This window comes from Merops nubicus, unplaced genomic scaffold, assembly GCF_000691845.1.
Source record: "Merops nubicus isolate BGI_N331 unplaced genomic scaffold, ASM69184v1 scaffold3331, whole genome shotgun sequence".
In the NCBI taxonomy this organism is placed as follows: domain Eukaryota; kingdom Metazoa; phylum Chordata; class Aves; order Coraciiformes; family Meropidae; genus Merops; species Merops nubicus.
The window spans coordinates 2,305-29,334 of record NW_008587421.1 but is presented as its reverse complement, the minus strand read 5'-3'; the positions used below and the strand labels follow the sequence as shown (position 1 = coordinate 29,334).

At 38.5% G+C, this 27,030-nt stretch overlaps 1 protein-coding gene across 1 annotated transcript; it reads left to right on the top strand.

The window, feature by feature from the left end:
• On the top strand, positions 1–27,030 carry LOC103781196 (fibrillin-2-like; the record flags this gene model as incomplete). The annotated part of the gene is made up of 12 exons (XM_008948899.1): positions 1–126; positions 7,379–7,498; positions 12,061–12,198; positions 13,385–13,435; positions 13,899–14,024; positions 17,054–17,281; positions 19,393–19,518; positions 22,664–22,792; positions 24,928–25,053; positions 25,759–25,884; positions 26,660–26,782; positions 26,905–27,030. Coding segments are annotated over 12 exons (1,545 nt in total), but the record flags the coding sequence as incomplete, so codon positions are not given.

The window sequence follows — 27,030 nt, the reverse complement described above, 5'->3', positions numbered from 1 at the left end:
ACATTGATGAATGTTCAGTGAATGGGCTGCTGTGTGACAACGGGCTCTGCCGAAACACCCCTGGAAGTTACAGCTGCACTTGTCCAAAGGGTTATGTGTTCAGCACCGAGACAGACACGTGTGAAGGTGAAAAAGCTGCAAGTTGTGTTAATTTTATAGCTTACTGTATAACATTAAAGCTAAACAATCATAAAAGATCCAGTGGTGATGAATACCAGAGGAAAAGACAGAACTAAGATACTGCATAAACCAGCGTATTTCTCTTGTAATTTCTCTGCAGTACTTTTTAGTTTGATGGATCTTGCCATTGAGATTCTTTCAAAGTATTAGGTTCATTTTTATATGAAAATATTTTTCTTTCCTTAGATAAAACATTTTTAAGCTGGAATAAAGGGGAATATATTCCAGACTTTGACCATGGAGCAGGCACATCTAGTCTTATCATTTAGGGAAATGCATCTCTTTTGATCACAGAGTCTCTTCTTTCTTTTCTTCCTTCAGTTTGTAGCAATAGTTAATTCTAGGTCAAATTCTGGTGCCTGGTATGCTTTACGTGATGTTTGATTTCCAGATTATGTATATTACTGCCTGGCGACACTAAAATGATCCTTTACAGTATAATCAAAATCGTTTTCTTATATTACTAGTGAGCAGAGATGTTAGAGCAATGAGAAGGTTACATAGCAGAAACTAACAAGTTTTAATTATTAAAATAAAACTAAGCAAGGCTGTACAGAAGAAGTCCAAATAGAAGCATTAGCTTTTGTCTTAATTTTTAATTATTCAGAGTAGTAGAACTTTGCTGGTTTTCTGCATTATTTTTTATTTGGTTCCAGGAGCTGTAAATCTCTGTATTTGTTGTCATCAGAAAGTTTTTCTGGTAAATAGTCTGTCATTGGAGTGAGTGACAGGGAAGCTGTAAGCTTTTGTTTTATTATACCTATTACGTGAACCAATGTCATCATTCAGATTTCTCTGAAACAGTCGAAGACATTATTGTCCTCAACTGCATGTTATTAGTGATAAGGTGTAAATTACTGTCATGCAGCTAAACAAGCATATAAAAAGGAAAGTAGAAGCACTCTGTAAACCATTCATGCAGTGTAAATTCAGTCAGGTTAATTTGCACCATTTCATTAGCAGCATATGCTGAACAGGCCAGCTGTGCACTGAAAGCAGGTGAGGATCACTCGTGCTTTTCGCTGCTTCTCAGCAGAGGAGTGAAAGCAAGCAGCATGGGGGGGCAGTAGTATTTTGAATGTCTCCAACTGTTCGGAAAATCAACATGTGTTTACATTCAGAACATGTCATGAAATGGCTTAAATTCTGGCAGTATCAAATTATTCACCTCTTTACCCCTTCTATTCAAAGGAAATTCTGTTCCTTTATGTTTTGTCACATACATGTTTCAGAGGTCACTTTTAAAAGTTAAATTTTCTTCTCTCCCTTTGTATGGTACAAATTATTAGCACTTATTCAGAGTAGGGCTTTTCTTGTATCATACAACCCATGGATTTATAGTGCTTTCTCTGCTCATTTGTTTCAATGCCTAGCATCTGTCCACAACGTTCAGGAGAAATTTATTCTTCCGGGTCTGTCTACATGTTTAGTTTCTGTGCACTGCAATATTTCTAGCTGTGAAAATAGCTTACTGTGTGCCCTTAATGTGTTCTTAAGAAACACAAGCTGTAATAGTAATATTAATATAGAAAATCAGAAAAGCTGTAATAGTAATATTAAAATAGAGACTCAAAATAAGGATTTGAGCACAACAAAGATTAGTTCCGTAGTTCACTGAGCCACCACAGCCTTAGGAAAAAAGTGGTCTTTTCTCTCTTCGGAACATTGTTATCATCATTACAGTGTGTTATCTCTTGTGCTAGAAGTTCAGGGATCGTGATATGGTGAAACAAATCTGGGAATCCCTTAGTATTTTTGTCAGGAGGGTGTAAGTTGACAAGAGCATGAGCGAGAGATATTCTCGAGTGGAAATTAATTTACTAGTTCATTTAAATAAATGGTTCATTGAGGAGGGCATGGCTTCTTTAGATAGCATTGCCAGCTGATACTGACTGCAAAACAACAGTATTAAAAAAAAAAAATCCAAGAGTTACAGTTAAAATAAAATAGAATTTACAGGAAAGTATATGAAGAGAAGATACTAGCAGAAATCCATCATGGCAGGCATATCCCCTCATAATGGCACCTTAGTGCAATTTACAGGGGAGGGTAAGCACTTTTAGGTTTTGTCTAAGGCAGTTAGGTGAATTACCCAAATTACCAGTTTGTGAATCAGTTCTAAAAAAATGAATAAAGAAGCAGTGTCATTTATTTAAACTAACATGTTACAGTGCCCCTGACAGTCATCTAGTAATACAGGAACTGAGATATTTCACAACCTGAACCAACATAAGCATGAGGTAGAAAATGCACTCAATACCTTATTTAAGCAGGTTGTTATGTAAATTACAGCTATTGTGAAAGAATAATTACTGAGATGTTAGTTCAAGCTCATTAAGCAAGGCTGTTTGGATTTCTGTGTGGTGATATTTTTATTAATACTTTTACTCATGTTATCTTTTTTTAACTTTTTATTTAGATATTCATAAAAGTATAGGCATTTGTACAAGTTAGCAGTATTTCTACTGGGAGTCCTGCAAGGACTAATGAAGAGCAGTATTTGATGTTGCAAAAGATTCTAGAGAAGGGTAGATACATCCCTGTCTCATCTCCTCCTCGTGGTGATGATCAGGTTCAGCTTGTTACTGAAAAGGCAGGTGTTTTTGCCATCTTCACAGAATACAAGTGGCTGTTTCCCTTGGCTGTGTTTCATAATCCTGTATGTCTGAACTCTGAGCAGCGAGCTTGTGGTTGGGCATGAATGCTGCAAACATATTTTAATGGAAGAAAAAATTCCTGGTTTCTCATTTGGGAAAAAATAAAAAAAAAAACAACAATTAACTAAAACTTTAGATTTGTAAGAATATTTCCTTTCTGAACATAGTGTAATCACCCTGAAATACTACTACTTATTGTCTGTACAGCAATATCTGAAGGATTTTCAGTTTCTTTCAATATTATCTACATTAACATACATAAGTCATGAAGGATCTATCCGTTTTATCTTGAGTCTCATAGCTAGATCGATGCTTAAATTTAGCTGGAACAGCTCGGCTGCTACAGCCCGAACCTTTGTGTTGTGCCCCGAAAATGCTCTGGTGCATATCACTCACCAGTATATCTTTAATTACTGTAATATTCTCATCAGTAACTCTTGGTAAACAAGAAAAGCCTTCACTGTTTTCATTTATATATCAACTGAAATTTTTTGTCAGTTTGTTTGTGGGGAGCGAGTGAGTTATTTGAGGCTCCAGAGTCTGAGAAACTTGAGATTTTTACAAGATCTGTGATTTAGATTGTGTTTCCAGTGACATAACTAGTTAAATGTAAACCAGATGTGCTTAGAAGTTCGTCTCCAGGAATGTACAGTAGACTGTTTCCATTTTTGTTTCTCTGAAAATGCATACAACATACAGTCACTTAAAAAAAAATGTTTAAAAAAAACCAAAAAAAATGATAATTTTTTTTTACATAGTGGCTTTTGCTTTAAAATATAAAACAGAATTCAAATCAGTTTTGTTTCTTCCTCACTTTTGTTAAAATTACCCTTTCAGATTATTATAAGAAGGTGTATGAAAACAAGTTTTTGAAACTTGTTTTCATTGTGTGTATGATACTTTTCCACCTGATTCAGCAGAGCACTAATGCTGAAGTGCACTCATCCTTGAATTTTTTTTTTTCCTGAATGCTGGTTTGGGGAGTAGTCAATGCAACATCATAAACCTGTTAATATTGACAAGTACTATATCTTTGCATTTGTTTTCTGCTGCTTGGGGGTTTTGGGGGACTTTTTTTTTTATTTTTTTCCTAGTATAGTGCTGAAGCATGTCAAATGCAAAAAGTAACAAACTGGTTTTTAGGGGGTTAGAAACCTACAGCATAGCTGCAAGATCATTTTAGAAGCAACCAGAATTTAATGTCCCCAGATATATATGCCCTAATCCTCAGTGAAAGCTGTTCTCTCCTATATCTACTCTACAGATAGAAATGGGATGAGTATTCCTTCACCTACATCAGGGCAAAATGAAATGAGGAAGACTCTGGGTCCATGATAAATCTTGTCTTGACCCTGATCTTGGAAACCAGCTTCTGCCATTCTCATCCTAGAATGCTGAAAGTGATGCTTTGTTTGTGAGATTAGTGAGAGGCTGACACTGGCACATGAGAATGGTAGAAACTGAAACTATGAGAAAAAGGGTGGAGGGAGGGTGAAAGGGAAAGTCCCCTGTGGACAGCAGCAACTGGCAGATGGAGTAAGTTCCTTTAGCAAGGAACATGTTTGATGCAAACTTTGAGTGAGGATTTAGACTGAATCATCTGACTTTGGCTTGAAATGGACAAGCAGTCCTTTGAGTCTAGAAAGTGCTTGTTTCTGACAATTGTGTTTGACCTTTCTGTTCTTCCCTGTTTTTGCTCACCTGTATGTTCAGTTTGAGTCCTTTCTCTCCCTTTACTGTCTTTGGGCAGAGAATGAAGAACATGGCCCATGAAATCAAAGGAACTTCTTCACTCTTCATACAGTGTTGAACTCTAGAAGCTTTGACCCCTCCATCTCTATTTACTTACTTGTAGTTTGAGGGACACTGATTTCCAGGTGTGGGTCTCAACTATTTTTTGTTAGTTTTGGGTTTCTTGTTAATTCTGAAAACTCTAAAGACAGGATGTGTTTTCCTAGAAGAAAACTGATTGTAAACCTAGCTTGCTGTGTATCAGAGATAATTACAGATAGGCATGATAACCTGATATTACATCCATAAATGTGAAGCATTTTAAGTTACATGCTTTTTTTTTTAATATTCTGGATGTGACTGAAGTGTTGGTTGGATAGTGGCAACTATCTGCTTACTATGATGTTTTTCTTGCCACATGGGTTGTGTGTGTGCAGACCTCAGTGTGTTTAGCTGTCAGCTGTTAAATCCATGTGACACTTTACATGAAAATCACCTGGTTTCAGCTATAATTATCTTCAGCAGGCTTCAAGCACTTCACCTATAATGCTTTTCTCTGGGTGTCTAAGTCAGACTAGATTTTAATTTTGTCTTTAAAAAATTCAGACAAAACTTTTTGTTTATTTCCAGGAAAACGTTGACTTCTTCATTGACAAGTGTGCAAACCTTGCAGTCTTTTCTTTGAAAGCTTCTCTTTGCTGTTGCAGTTTGAAATTTCTTGAGTAGTTTTTGCATCAGGATGGTGCCTCTTTACTTCGAAAATGTGCTCAGATGTAGCCAGGTTCTAAGTCTCATTTTGTATGTACTCTGTGGACACTATTTTTAGTGTCCAAAAGCCCGAAAGTTTCTGTGACATAGATTATGTCTGGTCACTCATGGGAACTTTTTTGAAGTTGCATCTTAGGTAAAAGCAGCAGCTTGCATCTGAATGGACAGAGATTCATATTTTCATAAAAGCAAAGACGTAAATGCAGACTGATCAAAGACTTCTCTGACCCACAACAGAGCAACTATACAACATTACTTTCAAAGAATACTCTGAATCCACAACAGTTGTGGTCTAGGGACTTCTGACACCAGAAGTAGGATCTTTACATGATACAGGCCTCAGTGAATTTATCTTTCATTAACTTGTCCAGACTGACATTGATTAATGCAGGCTTTCAGCATCCTAGAGCAAGAATCTCCAATTTCTCTACCTGTTGTGTAATGAACCATTTCCTTCCTTACTTTACTACGAGTCAGCTTCAACGGATGTCCCTTTGTGCTTGGGCTTTAAGCAACAGTGAAGATTTGATGCCTTTGTCAAGGACAAACTATCTATAGCTTAAATTTAGTTAATTTGTCCTGTCTTGTCAAGTTTTATAATTTTTTTAAAAGCTAAACAAGCTGCTGAAAGCAAGATAGCAGTTGGAAAGGAAGAAAAAGTGTATCTTTCTCCAAGAGCATTTCTATACAGAGAATTATTTGACACACTGTCTTGGCCCAGTACCTCCTAGATTTTATATCTCTGCATTCGTTTATGATTAATGTAAGCTGAACAATCCATAAGTTTAAGAGTAGACTGAACAAATGTAAAGCTCTGTCACTATTCAAAAACTTACTGATGTTCAAGGACAAACCCTGTTTGCTCTTTGCAGGTAGTTCCATTAAGTAAAGGGACTGTGAAATTTGGCTTTTAAATTAAGTGCTTTCTTTTGACATGAGAAGAGAGGTCACAGTTTTCTGAGTTTACTGATTTCTGTCCTGTTCCCATCTCTTTTTTTTTTCCTTTCCTTTTTTTTAGATAATATATACATAATTTGATGAATATTTTAGACATATTCCTTTCTGTGAGCCCATAAAATCATGAAAGCATACATCTCTAGAGGAAGAACCATTGCTTTAATAGATCATGCATTAATTTATAATTAATTTAAATCAGACTATTTTAGTTTACAGATATGACATTATTCCTCAAGCACTAGTAGCAAACAAAAGCAAGTACTAAGCAGTTGTACTTCTGGCCCTCCAAATGAACTGTCTGGTTGAATTAGAATGTATCGCTTGATTCAAGACCCAAATCATAACATAAAATTGGCTGAGTGCAGGAAGAAATGGTGAACGTGAGTCTGCAATTGTTCTTTGAAAGAGTTTGCTAGTATTATTTTAATCTCAAAACTGATTTCACTTTTTAAAAAAATCAGCAAATAATACTATCTACAGGGGTCCAATTCTTAGACATAAACAGGCTTAAAAAGCTCACAGGGGTAAAAACAGGAGTTAGGGCTAGAGGGAAGTAACATTTTCAATATTCCAGTTTCAACTCCTATTTCTTCAATGCTTTCCAGAACTACAGAGTTGCAGCCAGCGTTCTAATACTCTGCTTCTAACAGGGTTTTCTTAAATCTTTCAAAGCCTTGTGGAGCCATAAATAACAGAAACAATAATTCCTTTGTTTGTGCACTGTATATTGTGGCTGGGAATCCATTGCATTCTGAGAAAAAAAGTTTTGTTTTCTCGCAGGACAGTTGCAAATGATGCTGGAAAACTGTATAGTCCAAGCTGTTGGAAATTGCTGTCTTTGTAGAAAAGAGCCATTAACGCTTTCAAAGCACGTGCTCCTGTACACATGCACATACGTCCTACCTGCCTGTCTCTGTATCTTTGGAATGTCATGTTGGGTGCCAGGGGCAAGTATACCAGGAGATCTTGGCAAATCGTGGTCCCCAGGAGCATATATACTGTGTGTATATATATGTATGTATATGTATAATATTTTTCAGAAGCACATAGTTGTTCTAACAGTGTCTTTTGTTTCTGGATTATAGATATAAATGAATGTGAAAGCAACCCATGTGTCAATGGTGCTTGCAGGAATAATCTTGGATCTTTCAGTTGTGAATGTTCCCCTGGCAGCAAGCTGGATTCTACAGGACTGATATGTGTTGGTGGGTATTTCCTTCTGTTATTTTCCATTGTTCTTTCTGACTTGAAAAACATTGAGCGTATTGATTAATTGAACAAAAAAGTAATATACTTGGGTAATTTCTCCATGATAGCAGATTACGTCTAGTTCTGTAGGTTAGACCAAACAAACACATAGTAATTTCATTGCTTCCAAGGAAGCAGGAACAAACTGAGTGAAACATAATTCTTAAGGAGATCCAAACTATGCTGAAAGTTGTGAAATGCAGGTATTGCTTGGTGGCAGAGAGTGGGGATGTCATGTTATTAGTAGGAATTATCTAAGTGATTGGTCTGGCAGCTGAGAAACTATAAAGTAGAAATACCCACCTGGTTCTTCAGCCACTTTTAAAACTGACACAAGAAAGCAAATAAAAGTGGCAGAACATCTACTCAAATAGTGATAGGAAAGCAGGTGGCTTCTACAGTTCAGGACATTCTTCATAAACTATGAAGACTGACATTCCTGGCTGTAAGGAAATGCTAATGACTTTTGCATTCCAGAACATTCTCATACTTTACCTCTTTTGTAGGAAGTCGGGAAGGGTGAATAAGACAGATCTGAGTTTGTCATGATCCCTGCCCCTGGAGCAGACACGAGTATCGTCTTGGTTTTATATATATACACACACGAAATATATTTTTTTTATATATGTTTATATAATATTAGCATCCTTGAAGGATTCTGTTGCACTGAAAAACAGCAGAGCACTGCAGAGATTGTATTTGAGCTAGCAGCAACAGTTGTCTGCAAGATGTGATTGGCATTACCTTTGGAAGCTATTAATATAATTTTTTTTCTTGCATTTTCAAGAAAACTCAGAGGATTGGAGACATCTGTACTTGTTAGGTGATCACAAGCTGGCATTGTTTCATCTTATTTGTGTAGCATAATTGAAGTCATTGTAGTATATGAGGGATAAATTGAGTTAGTGTCATTAATAACTGGATGATGTTAATTTTAAATGTTCCTTTTATTATAAAATGGATTTGTCTGGAATTCTTCGTTAAACTTTCTTGCCTTGCCAAGATTTTCTTCAAGATAGGAAATTGAATACAAAGACTCAAGTTTCCATTTAATGATGGAGTCTTTCTATGCCTTGATGGATTTTTTTAAGTGAATGTTAATTCTGTCCCTAAGCCTTCTCTTAGATTTTGTTGTAGTGTCACTGGCCAGTAGTGTTTAGTACTGATTGTGTTCTTTTTTATATTGTGCTAATTTCTTCATATGACGACACTAACCTGTGTGTTTTTTGTAATGCTTATTTTTAATCTTGTTCTCACATCCTACAGTGCTACAGGTTCACTAAGATCCTAGTTGTCAGTGTTCTGAATTTACTTTGCAAATGCTTTCCTTTGGAATGTTTACAGTGTGAGGCCTCATTTGACCTGAATACTAGTGACAAGAAATGTAAAACATAAAAACAACAACAAAAAACCCTGACCAGTCAGATAAAAAGTGAAGAACGGGAGCCACCTATATACTATGATCCTAATCATTAATTTCTCACGTTGACCAAAACTGTCTCAGGAAAAATTTTCTATAGTACAGATGAGAATATGTTAGAACAGAAGGGTCATGAGTGTAGCTAATCTGAGTCATACAGTTTTCTGCTGTTTGAACCCAGCTGCATGATTTTCTACCTTGGCAAAATTTCCATTGGAATTGGAAGTGATGTGAAGAGGGGAGACTGGATTATATTGAAAAGTGAGTAAGAGTTTGGAAGTTTAGGTAGTTTACTGTCTGAAAAGCATGCGTTTTAAATATCTACAATAGAGCAAGTTGGTTTTCCCATTACCACTGCAGTGAAAGACTTGTGTATTGAATATATTTGCTCTAGGTTTTTTTAGTGGATTCCTCCTCTGTGTTCATTGCTGCTTGGTCTTATTGCTGATCTTCACTGTCTTGTAAATTCAGGTTATGTATAGTATATTAGACTGATCTTACATGGAGAAGTTCTATGGCTGATGCATGTTCTTTACTCAGTTTTTGGACAGAAGGCTTCACTCTTGACAGTTCCTCTGGGTCCTTTGCTCAGTCTGTTCAGCCTCAGGGTTGAAAAACCAGGTGTCTTGAGGCATTTGCATCCATATTACCTATAAAAATTGAGCTATAGATGTGAGCCTTTTCTTTTGTTCCCTTCAGCTTTCCTGGACAGAGGAAAAATTACTTCCTCAAATTATAGTCAGAATTCAAGTCACAAAATTTGCTTTTAAATTTAAGCTCAAACCTCCAGCAGATGAGGGTAATTAGTTCAGCACTTAGAGTGAAAACATTCAGCAAAAATGTTGATGTATCTTGCATTTATTTTGTCTTCACACTGACAGTGTTTGCAATATTGAGGCAGCACTCTTAGGAGAGAAAATTAGAACTGTTTTTCAAATACATCTGTTAGTGGTACAAGTGTTGCATCGCTATCTTGGAAACTGATTATACAGTAGAGATACTGCCATTTGTGCTTTTTGAATATGCTTTCATGTTGGATGATAGCTTTTGAACCAAAGCAAATGTGTCAGTCACTGCCCATTGTAGATTTCTGCTGGACAAGAGAGATTATATAAAATAAAGGAAATTAAATTATAACCTATAAAATATAAGCAGGCTTTGGCAGGATAACAGAGATGCAGCTGAGGTGAGGAGTGTCACCTGCTAATTTGTATAGTTTAAACAATTTTTGAGATATTAGTTTGATTTTTCCATCCTTTAAATTGAGCTACTAAAATAATATTAGCTTCAAGAAAGTTCTAGTGACTAAATCAATGGAAACATTTACATTCTGGTAGCGTAAAGCAGAGACATCAAGACATGATCAGCAAGCTAGGTATGGCACAGAAGAGCAGCTAAAGAAGCTATATTCCCTCTCCCTGTATTGGTCTCTGAAGTTGGGACATATGATGGCCAAGGACATGCCCATCCCGTGACTAGCTAAGAGGTGACCTGAGTAATGACTATCTAGGTTTCATCTTTGGACTTGTTATGTGGACCCAGATCTTGACTGTTAGCTAAAGGCTGATCAAGCTGCATCAGTTAGTACCCCTCATCAGTTTGTGCACTTGCATAAGTGTGGTATTCTGCCCCACGTGTTTGAAACTAACAGTAACCTAAATAAAACAACTGTTTTACACATAACTGTTAATGAAGTGTATTGCCTAGTTTGTAGGACTAATTCCAGCCACATTCTTGGGCCACTTTTGTTCCTGTTACTGTGGCCAAAGAAGGATTGTGCTCTCTGTGATCTATATTACATAATCTTATGGTAATTTTCCAGAGAAGTTGAAGTTGTTAGAATTATTCCAGCTTTTTTTTTTCTATCTTAAACACATTGCTCCTAAACATGAGAAGTCAGTAATACTGACCAGCACCACCTAGTAGATGGTCTGGCTTTTTGTACATGTAATACATGTAAGTTTTCAAAAGAAATCCTGTTCTGCTTTCATGTGTCATCTTATTAAATTCATCTGAGCCACTTGCTTAGCTTTGAACTCTTGAGTATGCATATGCATTCAGTCTGCACCCAGGCTGATGTCCCAGTCTGGGTTATATTTTTACAAACTGCTTTTACTATCTGACCACAATTGTCTGCTTCGAGAAATTTTGTACCATTTGAGTATAAAATTGTAAACATACTGAGCAAAGGTACTGTAGATACAGCTTTTAAAGTGCATAGCTGATTTAGGATCTGACATTTTAAAAAAATGGCTTGGGCACTGAAAGCATAATTTTTAAGACTCAGAGTTTTGGATACCTAAAATAGAATTTCAGTGTGTTTCAGGCAGCAGAGGCAACATTTGTGGCTGAAGATCTCCCCTCTGCTCAATGGCTATAAAGCCTGGGCAGCAGTCAGGAGATGCTGCCTGACATGGCTGGGCACTTACTGGAATTGGTTTGCCCTGAGCTGGTCTGGGTTCCCAACCTGACAATTGAATTTGTGGCTGTGGAGCTGTGTGTGCCTGGGGGTGAGCCCTCAGTAACAGAGCACGGAGTCTGACCTAACAGCCATCCACGTTCAAAGCATAGCTAATGCACCAGTGGAAGCAGACCCCTAAAAGAATGTAGCACACCTCTATCCCCCACGATTTTATCTTTTTTTTTTTTTTTTTTTGCTTCCTGACAACTTGGAAGGTTCACCAAGTGAGAGAGATACAAGTGCACCTGTATTTCATAACCAGCTGGTTCCAGTTAATCACCTGGAAGGGGAGTCCCAGGTTGTGACTTCTGATTTTGTTGTAACTCGTGTGTTTTAGACTAGAAAGTCACTAGATAAAATAAATAAAATCACTGTAGTATCTGGAAGACCTCTGCTAGCTGTAGGACCTGGACTGCAACATGCCTCAGCCAATGTGCTCTGTTGCTCACTTTTACTGATAGTGCTATTTGTTTCCACCACTTCTAAACTAAAATGTGTAAAAAATTACTCCTATGTAAAGTTTTATTTTAAAACAGACCCTGTGTGCTCCCTTGGTACTCTGTCTACTGATGGCATGAGCATGGCATGGCAGCTCTTTATGCTGTGACAATTCCATATTGTTTTCTATTCTGCTGCAGATAGCCTGAAGGGGACTTGCTGGCTTAACATCCAAGACAGTCGCTGTGAAGTCAACATCAATGGTGCTACACTGAAATCTGAATGTTGTGCTACTTTAGGAGCAGCTTGGGGCAGCCCATGTGAGCGATGTGAGCTAGGTATGCTCTCATATCCTGCATCTTTTGGAAGAAGAAAAGCAGTACCACTAGATAGATTCTTATAACTTTCTATATAGAAAACAGACAACACAAAAATCCTATTAAATGAAGTTGTCCTATTCAGCATCACTTGTAATTGCCATCATCAAAGATCATTCTAATAACATTGAAATAACATGTCAATAAATTTTTAATAATTACATATGTTTCATTTCCAAAGGGACTGTGCATTGGGGTAGGGAAGTAAGGACTACAATAACAAGGTCAAATATCTGATTAAAATCTTCAGGGCTTTTTATATTGTGGGCTGTTAACACTTCTTACAGCTGTTTTCAAACACATAGTTCATGTACAATTGCTGGTTGCAGAGTAGTGCTACTATTAGATTACAAGGCTAGGTGCAGAATCTGGAAGCAGTAATGCTAGCTGTGTACTTTAGTTTGTGGAAAAAATACCGTGCTGCGTTGTCCCCATAAGGTTTGAATAATCCCAGTTGTGGCTGAGACAGTGTCTGGATGGTTCAGCTTTTCATTTCTGGCTGGAACAATAACTGCGGGTACAGGTAAACCTGCTAACAGGCATGGTGCAAACAACATCCAGTAGAGCTCTTAACTGTACAGTGCAGCATCACGCAAAGGTTTGGGCTGCAGGAAGCAGCACGGCCAAGTTAGATTGATATAATTAATAAAAAACTAAGCAATTGAGAGATAATTAGCTCAGACTGTGTATATTTGGCATTTAATTTCCTAACTAGTTAAATTTCAGCAAGCTTTCATATCACTACATCACACTGCATTTTATGTGCATACCCTAAAATGTCATTGCTCATATTCTTTATTAAGCTGCAGTGGAAAACAAAAACCTTTACTAAGAACTGCCATCACTAAAGTGTTAAATCTTCAGGCAGCTTTACAGGAAATTTACCTTTTAGTTACATCTGAGTGCAGAGATTGATATGACTAGATGTTGAGCATTCTGTAATTCTCTACTATTTAATTTCCTCAACTATTCACTTGTTTTAAGTAACATGCATGAGTCAGTACTTTTTTTGATTGAGGCTAAAGCACTCACCACCTTATACAGTCAAATTATTAGAGAATTCTTAAGATACATGTATTTTTAAATTATTTGCTCCTACATTTATGTTATTCTAAAGCAATGAAATATCTTTATGGCTTGTTTCCAGACACAGCTTGCTCAAGAGGATTTGCCAGAGTGAAGGGTGTTGCCTGTGAAGGTGAAGCTTTTTCTTCTTACTCAAGATGTCACTTTTTCCCCTCTGAAAATAATATAATAGAGGATTTATTATGTTGTTGGCTTTGGTCATAATTATAATGATTAGATTAATGCCTTTGCAAGCATTTACTGTCTGTTGGGAAGTGTTGCGTTAACACCGTTGCAGAATGTCAAAATGATACAAAGAATGCAACTGCTACTTCCATTTAATTCCTTTAGTTTTTCTTTTCTCTACCATATACATCATCTTGTCTTAGAGAAGAGAATGTGGCTTCTTGGTGCCCTAAGACTCGAAGATCTTACAAGAGTCCCTTGAAACTGAGCCAGATGCTTGTTCAGAGCAGTTTTCAGACCCTAATACAGTATGGATTAAAACCTCTCACTTTCATGTAGCTTAAATTCAATAAAGCTGTAGCTGCCTCCCTTGAGCTATCGCGTAACCCTGCTCTTTGTTTCCCCAACAGATGTGAATGAGTGTGATGTTTTCCCGGGGGTTTGTCCCAATGGGCGATGCGTTAACAGCAGAGGCTCGTTCCACTGCGAGTGCCCCGAAGGACTGACACTGGATGGAACAGGGCGAGTGTGTTTAGGTGAGAGCACACTCAACTCTGCCACCTTTTCAGCTGTGTCCAAGTGTTGTCTGAAATTATTCTTAAAGGAGCGTGAAAGGATGTTTAGTTTGTTTCTGAATTCCTCTGCAAGTAGTTTAAGTGTGCATTTTAGTTCACACCTGCTTAGATATCAAATGCATGTGCCAGCAGAGGGAAGAGCTGTTAATCCTCTGGGGTAACGTGAATGTCTGTGTTACAACTTGGTTTTCCCACAGTGTAATTAATAGAGTGCTGCCTTTACTCTGGCTCCTGTTCAGGAACAGAAATGTCTTGAGTTGGTGGGAGCCAGAAGGTAAGAAATCAGTTGGTCAGCTAACAGCTTTTAGTGCAGTGTGAACGGTGCTCTTTATTGCTATCTAGTAATTTTGTGAAACTTAGATACTACCTTGTAGCACAAATACACTGTCTGAGAGTAATCAAAATGGATATAGAAAAAGTAAGACACTGTCTTTGTACAGATTAGTATCTTTACTCACAAAACATGATATCTGTGAAGACATGCATTTCTCTAGGAAAAACTTCAAGAACAGAAGATAATGAAGCCCTCTAAAGTCAAGAAAACAGTAGTATCATGTAACAAGTGTATTGTTATTAATATGCAGCTTTTGAAATCAATGATCAGAGATGAACAAATATAAAGCCAGGGTACTAGATGTTAAGAATAGATTCTGGAATCCATATTAATTTTTCTTACCAGTTGACAGGACTATACATGAAGGGAGATGAAAGGATCGAGAGCAGTTCTGAGGAGAAGGACTAAGGGGTACTGGTAGATAAAAATCTGGATGAGAGCTGATGATGTGGTTTTGCAGCCCAGGGGGATAACTGTATGCTGGGCCACATCAAAAGTGTGGCCAGCAGGTCAAAGGGAGGTGATCCTGCCGCTCTACTCTGCCCTGGTGAGGCCCCACCTGAGTACTGTGTCCAGCTCTGGAGCCCCCAGCACAAGAAGGACGTGGACCTGCTGGAGTAGGTCCAGAGGAGGGCCACAAAAATGATCAGAAGGCTGGAGTACCTCTCCTGTGAGTACAGGCTGAGAGTGTTGGGGTTGTTCAGCATGGAGAAGAGAAGGCTCCAAGGAGACATTACTGCAGCCTTTTGATACTTAACGGGGACCTGTAAGGAAGATGAGGACAGTCTTTCTAGCACAGCTTGTTGTAAGGACAAGGGGTAAAGTTTTTAAGCTAAAAGAAGGTAGATTTAGACTAGATATAAGGAAGAAATTATTTATGTTGAGGGTGGTGAAATGCTAGAACAAGTTGCCCAGAGACATGTTAGGCACCACATCCCTGGAAACTTTCCAGGTCAGATTGGATGAAGCTATGAGGAATGTGATCTAATTAAAGATGTCCCTGCCTACTGTAGGGGCATTGGACTAGATGGCTTTTAAAGGTCTCTTCCAACCCGAAACATCCTATAGAACTGTAGAATCACAGGACGATTCTATGTTCCCTTTTATTATTTTAATGAAAAAATATCCTTTTATATTACAAGGTGCGTGCCATCCTCTTTGCACTGTGTACTATTCCATGTATTTCTGAAATACATTTATTTCCTGCCGGATGCACTACAGTGATTCTAGCGCAAACAAATTTTTATTAGCTGAATCTCTAGAAATGAAAATAAATGTAATCTTGATGTAGAATAGTTTACAGGAAGCCATGAGTATTCTTTGAATAATTTCTGTTTCTTATACCTCTTTCTAAATTGTTTTACTTCAGATGTGCACAGGGTAAATTTATATTGTAAACCTGCACAGCTTTGAAAGGCTTGTATGGAAAACAGCTCTGTGTTATTTTTAGATCTTGCATTTTCTCCAAAGCTTTTTCTGCTAAGCATTTAAGAGTTCTGTTAGATTTACTAAACCCTAACTTGGAATCTGCTATATCATCTGCACTTAAATGCTTGACCTCCAGTCCATTTTAATGCTGTCAGGAGGCTCTCAAGTATGTCCAGAAGTTATTTTATCAGATACAGTGTGTCGTTGTGATCTTCCATACACACTCAAAATAGCTGTTTTCCTGGAAAGCATTAAGCTACCAATAAACTTCTGGATAGTATAACAGACATCTACTCTAGCACTGCTGTGATTGATACATTTCCCATTATTGGTAGTACTTGCCAGTTTTTTTTTTTTTTCATTTGGGAATAGAATTTCTATTATATTGTAGAAATTAGCCTGTAGAGACTTAACAGCCCATTTTTTATATCAATTTTATATTTTAACAAATACTATTTTTTTTCTAAAAATCTTAAACTATTTTTCTTTACTGAGATACAAATAGGTGAGAAACATGGAATATACTGGTGCTTTCAAATAGGTTACTGTTGTTATTTTTACTGTGAGATACAGCAAATCTGATTTTTTTTCTGTGTACAGACCAGCGTGTGGTACTTTTCCTGACAGTTGGGTATACAGGCACAGATTTTGCCTATACACTTGGTTGATCTATCTTTTGGTTGACCTGCTTTTCTGCAAATGGAACCCTTAAGTATAACCATGATTAATTTTTTGTTCTGTACACGTTGTTGTTTTCTCCTGCTAAGTGGTGTTAAAGTAAGCCTAACAACAGCCAGCAATTTATTTTTTTTTTCTGTATCCCTTGTATTACTAAATTAATTCAATAGTATAAACATAGGTAGGATTTTTTTTTGCCATGAATGCAGGTCAGTTTGTAAATGAGAATACCTGATACATACATGCCTCTGTTTTATCAAATACACATAGAAACCTAAAAAGCACAATCATGTTAGCATAATGGATATATCTTGATATTGGGAGACAACAAAAGAAATGGTTGTGCTTTTGTATGGTACAAGAGAGATCCACTGTAGCACAATATTAGCAACTTCAAATGGTTAAACACTGAAGAACTGTAGTGTCTTGACAAGAAATGTCTCCCAGAAACTGAGCCTCACATGTACTTGTGCTTTAGAATAGCTGCTTCTGAAAAACAGAGAACTTTAGGAAAAAGTAAAATTCCCATTTGTTGTTGTAAAATGAGCAGATATTCGCACGGAGCAGTGCTACCTGAAATGGGATGAAGATGAGTGCATTCAGCCTGTGCCTGGCAAGTTTCGTATGGATGCCTGCTGCTGTGCTGTGGGGGCTGCCTGGGGCTCTGACTGTGAAGAGTGTCCTAAGCTTGGTACCAAGGAATATGAGACTCTGTGCCCAAGAGGTCCTGGGTTTTCGAGCAGGGGAGATACTCTAACTGGCAGGCCATTTTACAAAGGTAAGGCCCATTCCTGGATATGAAGTGAATAATAGGTACACCTGGGTGAATATTCTAAGAAAATGCCAGGGTTTGTGTGTGTTATGTCCTTGAGATGACAGATGCTATAAAGATGTTTGCCTGAAAGAGCTGACCTTAGAGGTGGGAAACTCTCTGCTTGCATCATGTTCAAGAATGTTAAAGGAGCCTAGAAGGAAAAGGTACAAAATTTGAATTTGGTAAGGAGAAAAAAGAAATTACTTTGATGGGACTGAAGGGAGATCTAAGTTATGAGCATGACAGAAAATGTGCACTTTTTTTAAAGTACTGTTTTGTAAAGGTGCTTAGATGCTTACGCTTTAGGTGACTGAGATCTGAGAAGAAAAACTGTAAGTTTCTGCGTGCAGAAGCTGAGGTGATCTGGAAATATTTTGCTATTTACTTTTAAAAGGATGTACTCTGAATCATTTGTCTAGAAATATGTTGTTTGAGAAAGCTTTAACAGGCTGGACCTCTGTTTCAAGGTAGATAAACTCTGATGTTCAGGAGTTACAGTTCTCAGTCAAAGCTCTCAATATTCAGTGGTGATTTATTAAACAAATAAGGAATTTAATAATAGGATCATTGTTTATTTTTAGTAACATTTATTTAACTAGAAATAATAAACTCTTACTTATTTAACAATATTAAAATCTTGTCCACCCTCAAGATTCTTGTGAGGTTTTGCTCCTTCTTTCTGCTGTTGTTTGGATTCTGTTTTAGAACACAAGGAAAGCTCATTCAAGTTTGTAAATGCTTTTGGTGGGGGTGGTGTGGTGCATGAGAGAGGCTGACACATGGAAAACCTCTGTTTACCCTGTCCAGGATATTCTAACAGCCTGTGTTATCCAGCAAAACACATTTAGAAGAGGTGAAACACTAATACTCTATAAAGAAAAATTACCCTTTTCTAAGCTGAGCTCCAAAAACCACTTTGGTATTCTCAATTTTAAAACAAAACAATCAGCCAGGTAATAGTTACATCTTTTAAAAATGGGCTCAGGAGCACCATGAATATTCGTTGTGTTAGAAAGCAAAATAGAGCACAATACACATATTGGCGTCAGAGGCAGAAGAGTCTCACCTCAGGGAATTTCACTGAGTTTAGTTGATTACTGATTAACACAATTCATTATTACTGGTTTGGGTACTGAGCAGCAAAGAAAGCATAAACAATTCAACAGGTAGGGAAACATCTTTGCTCCCCTGCTTCCAAGCTCAGCTTCAGCCTAGCACCTTGCCTCCACCCTTCCTGGTGTCCAGACCCCCTAGTCCCATAGATGGGACAGTTGGCAGCACTGGGCCTTGTGGGCATTGCAGCAGGTTCTCTTTGTTACCTCTTGTTGCTTGGTCTTTTACCACTCCTCCCTTCTTACTCGTTTCCTGTGCCCTGGCATGTCCTTCATGGGACAGAAACCCTTGGGGGTGTTCCTGTTCCAGCACGGGCAGTCTACAGCCCACACTCCTTCACGATGTCCCAGCCTCAGTGTGGGCCACTCATGTACTGAAGTCTGTGGAGAAGGTCCCTGCCCCAGCATGGATCACCACAGGTCATGGTCCCTCAGGGGTCTCCCTCAACAAGGGTTTCATGTGGGTCACAATCCCTCAGAAGTGTCTCTGCCCCAGCATGCATCCTCCATGGGCCACTGTCTCTCAAGATGCTTCGGCCCTGCTTGGGTCACCTGTAGGCTGCAGTCCCTCAGGCATGTCCCTGCCCTGGCAGGGTCACCCATAGCTGCTGTCTCTCAGGGGTATCCCTGCCCTGTGTCTTCCACAAGCTGTGATCCCTCAGGGGTGTCTGCCCTAACATAGGTCCTCCACAGGTGGCAGTCCCTCAGGAGTTCCTCGCTGGACGTGGGAGTTCAGCCTTCCACGAATGGGTCTCCAGTTGTTTCTCCAACAACATCTTCTGCTTGCCTCCTCGGTTTCAAGTTTGCATTCTTCTAGCCTGTGTAGGAAGAGGCCATCCCTTCAATCGCCTGCAACCCAAACCATGCCTTTTATGCCAAATAAAATTGATAAGAAGGAACAAGAAATTACCATTAATTACATATATTTGTGTTTAAGAATCCTCTTTTGTTTTTATTTCATAGATATCAATGAATGTAAAGTGTTCTCTGGTATGTGCATGAATGGTAAATGCAGAAACACGATTGGAAGCTTCAAATGTAGATGTAACAGTGGGTTTACTTTAGATATGGAGGAAAGAAACTGTACAGGTAAGTCCTGCATTTTCCCCACCGTTTCCTAGAATCATAGAATTGTTCAAGTTGAAAGGGACCGCAGAAGTCATCTGGTCCAAGCGTTTGTGGGAAAGGGAGCCCAGACGAGATATTAGCTAGCACCCTGTCCATCTTGAAAACATCCAGTGTTGGGGATTCTACCACATCCCTGGGGCATTTTAAAGGAACTTGCACTTGTTGCATTACTTGCAAGCTGGAAACTTAAGTCCATTTATTTCCTTCTGTTTCTAAGAGCTTAATCTGTGGACAGAATGACCAGCTGCCTTAAGCTTCCCTTTCAGAAAGCGATTCTTTAGGAAATGTAATGCTGTTCTTGTACATGTACATTAGGATTTTTTTAAAGTTGGTGTTAAAGATGCTCAGGTCATACTCTTATCAGTAGAACCTGACAAATCAATAGGGATCACCAGTGAAGCCAAGTTCAGTGTTTTATCATACCAATTAACTTAATTATATTCCTTATTCTCTGGTTATTTTATTACCAAATGAACTGATAGACTCTACTGCAAGCTAATTTTCATTCAGATTGGTTAGCCAAGCACACACACAGGCACCTCTGCAATTCTGATGTCAGTGTAACGTTAACTCAAGAAGAGATGTGTTTCATTTAAAAGTTTAATATTTCACTTTTTACTGCTTGGAAAAAAAGAAGCCGAAGATAAGCTTGATAGTTCTCTGGTTATGAGAACCTGGACGCCTGCATTGTGGGTGGCTGTGTGCTGAAATGAAGGAGGTTTTGTTACGCCACACAGGTGTCTACGAGTGAGCATGAGTAATGCAAAGTGTGGGTGGTAAGGCATGTTAAGTGAGGCCAACTTCAGTTGTTCTGGATGTTAGTGTTGCCCTAGCTGGTGATTTCCTTGTGTTTATAGTGATTGCTTTGATGAGAAATGCATTTAACAAACGCTCCTTCTAAACTAATAGGTCAGAAAATCTCTCCCCACAAAGGCTTTTTGGGTTCTGTTTTGAAAGTTTGTTGTGGTTAAAATAATCTACTGAGCAGCTGTGGATGACCAAGTTTTAATGAATGGAAGACTCTTTTTTTTGTTTTAAATTAGCAACAAAGTATTTTATAAAGCCTGTGGGAGGCTAGATATTTTGTAATATCCCAGGTCCACGACACAGGTTACCCTCCAACACCTCCACACATCTGTGTGTGAGGACTGAACTACCTTCACAGAGCAGAAAACTGGGAGTGACACAGAACCAAAAGAGACTCTTCATTGTGGTGAAAAAAGAACTGTTTAAAATCTGTAGCACTTTCTTTAGTTAAGCTTATACTTGCTTAGTTTTCCTGAACCATGTACACAGATGGTTCTGCTGCCCAGCTCACCAACTTGCTGCAAGCAAGTTGATGCTGTTCTCTGATTCCTTGCTCCCTGGACAACTCAGATGACAGAACCAGTCCTATTCCCTATCCTAGACTAACGTCTTCAATGTTTCAGAAATTCTGTAATTTTTATTCCCTGCAAAAATTGAATGATTTCTTAATATGCAAAAATTAATGACACAGCAGTAGATGAAGCTGAAGGTACAGAACATGAAACAAAGGCATTGAATCCTAGTTCACCCAAAAAACACTGGATGGGCAGTAGAGTAAGGAAGAGAGAAGTCTGGAGAGATGTGAGGAGACAGTAAACAAGCTATCTCCTCCAACACTGACCTATTTCACTGGATCATATCCACATTACGAATTAATCTTGAGCTTCCTGCTTCAGTACCACTGTGTCTCTCAAAGAGCTCTTCCTTCTTTTCTTACCTTATACCAAACCTCCTGTATTTTTCTACAATAAGTTTCATTCAGACTTAACTAATAAGATAACCAGTGAACTGTAAATGTAGCTGCCAAAGGAGCTGCTTTAATTCCTAATGGAAAGGGTGTGTATAAGCTTATAATACCATTACTGGATAAATGTCTTCATAATAACCAATTTAATATGAATGGCACTGTAGCCATGGAGTCACTTGGTACCTCTATAATAATAACAACTCAGAATTTGTTACAGTTAGTAATTTCCTTGGAAATCTAACCTTAATTACACTTAATGGAAGCTTACTTGTTACATGCTTTAATCTATGGTTGAGAGCTCTGAAGCCGTTGAATATGAATCTTTCACAAACTGTTTCACATAATCAGATATTACTTAAAATGTTAAATGAATTTAATTTTTCTATGTTCACTTCTATACTGTATGTAGTATATGTACATGTAGAGAGTCATATACATATGTTATATATATGGTATGTGCATGCTATATATAGTCACATACCTATGTGTGTGTATATATATACACACAGAAGTATATTTATATATACATACTATATATATGTAGTCATGAGGAGAAAGACTCGGGGGTACTGTCTGATGAAAAGCTCAACGCAAGCCAACAACGTGCGAGTGCAGTCCAGAAAGGCAGTCATGTCCTGGGCTGCATCAAAAGATGAGTGACCAGCAGGTCGAGGGAGGTGATTCTCCCCTTCTACTCTGCTCCTGTGAGAACCCACCTGGAGTACTGCATCCAGTTCTGGAAACCCCAACAGAAGGGGGGCATGGACCTGTAGGAGCTCGTCCGGAGGAGGGCCATAAAGATTATCAGAGAGCCAGAACACCTGTCCTATGAAGACAGGCTGAGAGAGTTGGAGTTGTTCAGCCTTGAGAAAAGAAGCCTTCAGGGAGACCATACTGCAGCCTGCCCCAGTCTCAAGTGGGCCTACAAGAAAGCTGAGGAGGGACTTTTTGCAAGGGCTTGTAGTGACAGGATGAGGGGTATTGTTTTCAAAGTGGGAGAGGGTAGATTTAGATGAGATGTAAGGAAGAAGTTCTTTCTTATGAGGGTGGTGAGACGCTGAAACAGTTTGCAGAAGAAAATTGTGGATGCTTCATCACTAGAGGTGTTCAAGACTATGTTGGGTGGGCCCTTGTGCAACCCAGTCTAGTGGGAGGTGTCCCTTGCCCATGGCAGAAGGAATGGAACCAGATCTTCAAGGTCCCCTCCAAGCCAAAGCATTCTATGCTTCTGTATAATTTCTGTAGGTTTAATTTATAACACCCAAGTGTTCAATTTTGTGGAAAGCAAGATAACCTGTTTGATTTTTCTACCTCTCCGTTACTATAAAATAGATATTGATGAGTGCCGGATCTCGCCAGACTTATGTGGAAGTGGTACTTGTGTCAACACTCCTGGAACCTTTGAGTGTGAGTGCTTTGATGGGTACGAAAGTGGATTTATGATGATGAAGAACTGTATGGGTAAGTGTTGCTAGGGTGACCTTGAGTCTGCCCATTCACTGTACAAAGCCTGACTGTACTCTGGGCTGTGCCAGCTCTGCTCCACTGAGCCCTTCGTACATGTTGTTATTGTGACTTCTTGAAAAAATGAGACAGATCCACCATTTACTGCACAGATAACTGAACTGTGCGTGTGCTTTGCTTATTCTTTTTGCTAATTATTTTTACATGTTTTGGTATAGAAATGTTAGAATGGAAGGAACTATTCATTCATGTAGTTTAAAAATATCTAATGAGGTATACAAACATTTGGTAAACTCAGGATAGAAGGTTGGAATAGCACAAGTAGTGTGATTCTTCTAGGATTCAAGAGATTGTGAGACCGTTTCCTGAAAAATCACATTTGTTTAATCTACCTGAAGTTTTGATAATAGATATGGAGACAACAAAAGTTACTAACCACCTTAAAAAAATCTTAAGTTAGTGTTGTGGAATACTTCATGGAATGTATCATGAAATATATACTGAAAATGAAAAATCTGAGATTTCCATCTTGATGAGGCTGAATGGATCTTCCTCCTTGCCCTTTTTGAAGACTGAATTGATATTTTCTCTCCTCCTACCCTGATCTTTGCCTAATTTCCATGACCTTTTAAGGATTGTCTGGAGAGGCTTCAGAATTGCACTGGCCATCTCCCTCTCTGCACTTAGGGGTCTTTTCCATGTCCTTTGTTGGCAGTTCTCTTCCCACGTTTCTCCTTATCTTTTTGCTGCTGCTGTCTAAACCCTCCACATCACTTGCCAGGATCGATTCCTGGTGGATTGGGCTTTCCTAACCCCATCCCTACACACTCAGTTATTGCCTGTATATTTATCCTCCATCCCTTGTCCCTGCGTTTTGAGTCCTCTATGCTTCCTTTTTGTGTTTGAGTTTTGTCAGGAGCTCTTGTGCTCATAAATGAACTGAAGTAAGTGACCCTATGCCCCTTATGCGCTTGTGTTCCAAGAGGCCATGCAGGCCTCTTGTCATCTTTACTTGATTTCCTGCAAATTGTTACGCTTTTAGCCTCCAAAAATCAGCAAAAAAATCATTGCCTTAATCACAGATGAACAGAACAAAGAAGCTAAACTGAAAGTTGACGAGCCTTCATGAGAGAAAGAGTACAAGTGCAGACAATCAGTACTGTATGGTGGACGTACATTATGTGTAAGAGAGGCAGGAAAACAAGGTGTCACATAAGTAAGAGTGAGGAAATAAGAGAAGTTTCTTCCTGAGAGCCTTCTGCGGGAACTAAGAAAGGGAGGACGCAATGTTCAGTGAAAACATTGTGGAGCTGTGAGGACTATTTAAGCAGAAATTGTAACAGAAGAGATGTTAATTCTATAATCAGTTTCTCTGCTTGTGAATAACGTGCAAACCCTAATGATACCTTGCCTATATTCTCAGGCTAATGAAAGGTAACATTAGTCTACCTGCCTGAATAAAAGTCTCTCGTTTTGAGGACAGGTAGCCATAACACTTCCTGGGAATTCAAAAATGTGTGTGCATCCTGCACCTTGAGCATCATTTGGTCATCGTTTATTTCCGTCCACATCTGTCTACACGTTAGCTGTTTTTATCAGGTTTGTGAGTCGAATATTCAGTTTGCCATTACAAGCTGTAGCAAGCATATGTCTCAGCCACACAATGACATATGTAGGAGTTACCAAACTGAACAGCCATTTACTTAAAAGTTTACACACACATTCCCATTAATGGCATCCACAGACAAAACTTTCAGTGCATACACAAGTGTGTGTCCGGTTGGATTAAGAAGCACTTTTTTTAATATTTTATCTCATTAATATGTTGTTCTGGATGGCAACCATGCAAACAGTTGCTGTCTTTTCTTATGTCCCATGTCTCCTAGCATACTTAATATTGCATGATGAAAGTCAGGTTCTCTTGAGAGGAAAAATACACATTTTTAGAGATAATCGTGTATATGGTTTTGTTTGCCCTGTTATGCAGTATGAAGAAAGAAGCAGCTCTGCTTCAGTGAAACAATCCTTCTATTTCTGACCTCCAGATTTTATTACTTAAAAGACACTGAGAATTTATTTTATCTTTGTTGCTGCTTAGTAATGATGTTATATTTATCATGATTTCTTTGCAGATATTGATGAATGTGAACGTAACCCTCTGCTGTGTAGAGGTGGCACATGCGTGAACACTGAAGGGAGTTTTAAGTGTGACTGTCCTTTGGGACATGAGCTGTCACCATCACGTGAGGAATGCATAGGTGAGTTTCAATTCAGAATCATAGTGGACAGCTTTGTAAGAAGTGTGGTCATTTGTGCCATGAAAATTTCTTGTCTCTGGAAAGGATAAGCTCTCAGGAATTATCTTACACAAATTTATGCTCCTCTTTTATATGAGTATCTTCAAATTAAAAGCTTATAACAAATCCTGTAAACACTTTGTTGCCCTTAGTGCTGTTGAATTCACAGTGGAATATTTTACCAGGCCTCTTGGGGATCATTTAGCAATTCAAAGGACTGTACCACTCATGTTGTCAGCTTTCAAGTAAAAGACATAGAAGCACAAAGTAAACTTAATTCCTACAGCCAGTAAAATGTACTGTCCCTTATTGAAATGAATTTTTTCATCAAAATGGTGAAAAAACTGCAAAAATTGTAATGCGTATTATCTCTTTGATTTCTGCATTTGATACACAGTTGCTTCATGAGTTAGGTTAAACCATAGTTAGGTTAAACCATAGTTAGGTTTAATCACAGTAGACTGTACAGTTAATGCTTATAGACCAGAAAAAGATAAACCTTTGGACTCTAGCTTAAACATACTGTACAGAGCTTCATACATTGAACTAGAACACGCTGAGAACAAGAGAGAAAATGAAAAAGCCTGAAAACCAACAGTTTACATTTGTGCTGTTAGAGTCTGCATTCTGAGTAGCAAGTAACTGATATGAATTATTCTTCTCCAGATGTAAATGAGTGCTCATTAAGTGACAGTCTCTGCAGAAATGGCAAGTGTGTGAACATGGTTGGAACATACCAGTGCTCCTGTAACTCTGGGTACCAGGCCACTCCTGACAGACAAGGCTGTGTAGGCAAGTGCTGTACACCTTCACCTGTGTATTTGTGCTTCAGCATATGTTGTTCCATCTGCATTTGGTTTCATTTAATTTCATAACTTCCTTTTGAAACTGAGCTGGGCCATCTTCTCACCTCCTGTTAGGAACTATTGTGGACCCTTCTTTTACCCTATAAATATAAAGAAGGTATAAAAAAGATTGTTGCTGTACTGAACTCTGGAGAATACTTTGAGAAAAAAATATTACAGTTGTACTCCTTCATTAAAATCAGAGACTCGAGCTAACAACCAGAAAATATTGCTCAAGCAAGAATAGCCGTGTGTAGTGGTAGTTTCTCTTTCACTTTTTTCCTGTTTGTGTACATCTCTTAAATCCTTCACTATAATACTGAATTATGTCATTGTCATCACATTGGTAAGAAGAACAGAGGTTTTTTATTTGTTGTTTCTTTTTTTTTTTTTTCCCCAAAATATAGATTTGTGCTACATTTCAAGCTTTAATGAAACCTAAGTTTCTCAGGACTTTTCTTTCCTTTCCACATGCACCTCTTTTTACATCCCTAGTAATACACAGGAACAAACACAACAGCTAAAAGTAGCCACTTGCTCCCACAGATTAAAATGCAGTTGAAAGAGAGAACGTTGAACAAAATATAAGTCAGAGACAGCTGGGAAAGCATAAAAACGCAGAATCACCACTAATAAAGTGTTCCGTCTGCTAAGTAAAATGTCAGGAGAAGATGTCTTTTCTTTTGAAAGTAGACTCACTGCTACTGGTGCTGTTCCCGCAGACATCGATGAGTGTATGATAATGAACGGAGGCTGCGACACCCGTTGCAGGAACTCGGAGGGCAGCTATGAATGTAGCTGCAGCGATGGCTACGCTCTGATGCCAGACGTCAGGACCTGTGCAGGTACGTTCTAACACCTTAAAAGTTCCAGCATCCCGCCTCTCGGCCCGTTTGAACACGGCGTGCTTTTAGCCCATCTGTACCAGACTGACAGAATTATTATCTGCTTTTCCCTTTCTTTCCAGATATCGATGAATGTGAAAACAGTCCAGATATCTGCGATGGTGGGCAATGCACTAATATTCCAGGGGAGTATCGCTGTCTCTGTTATGATGGATTTATGGCTTCAATGGACATGAAAACTTGTATTG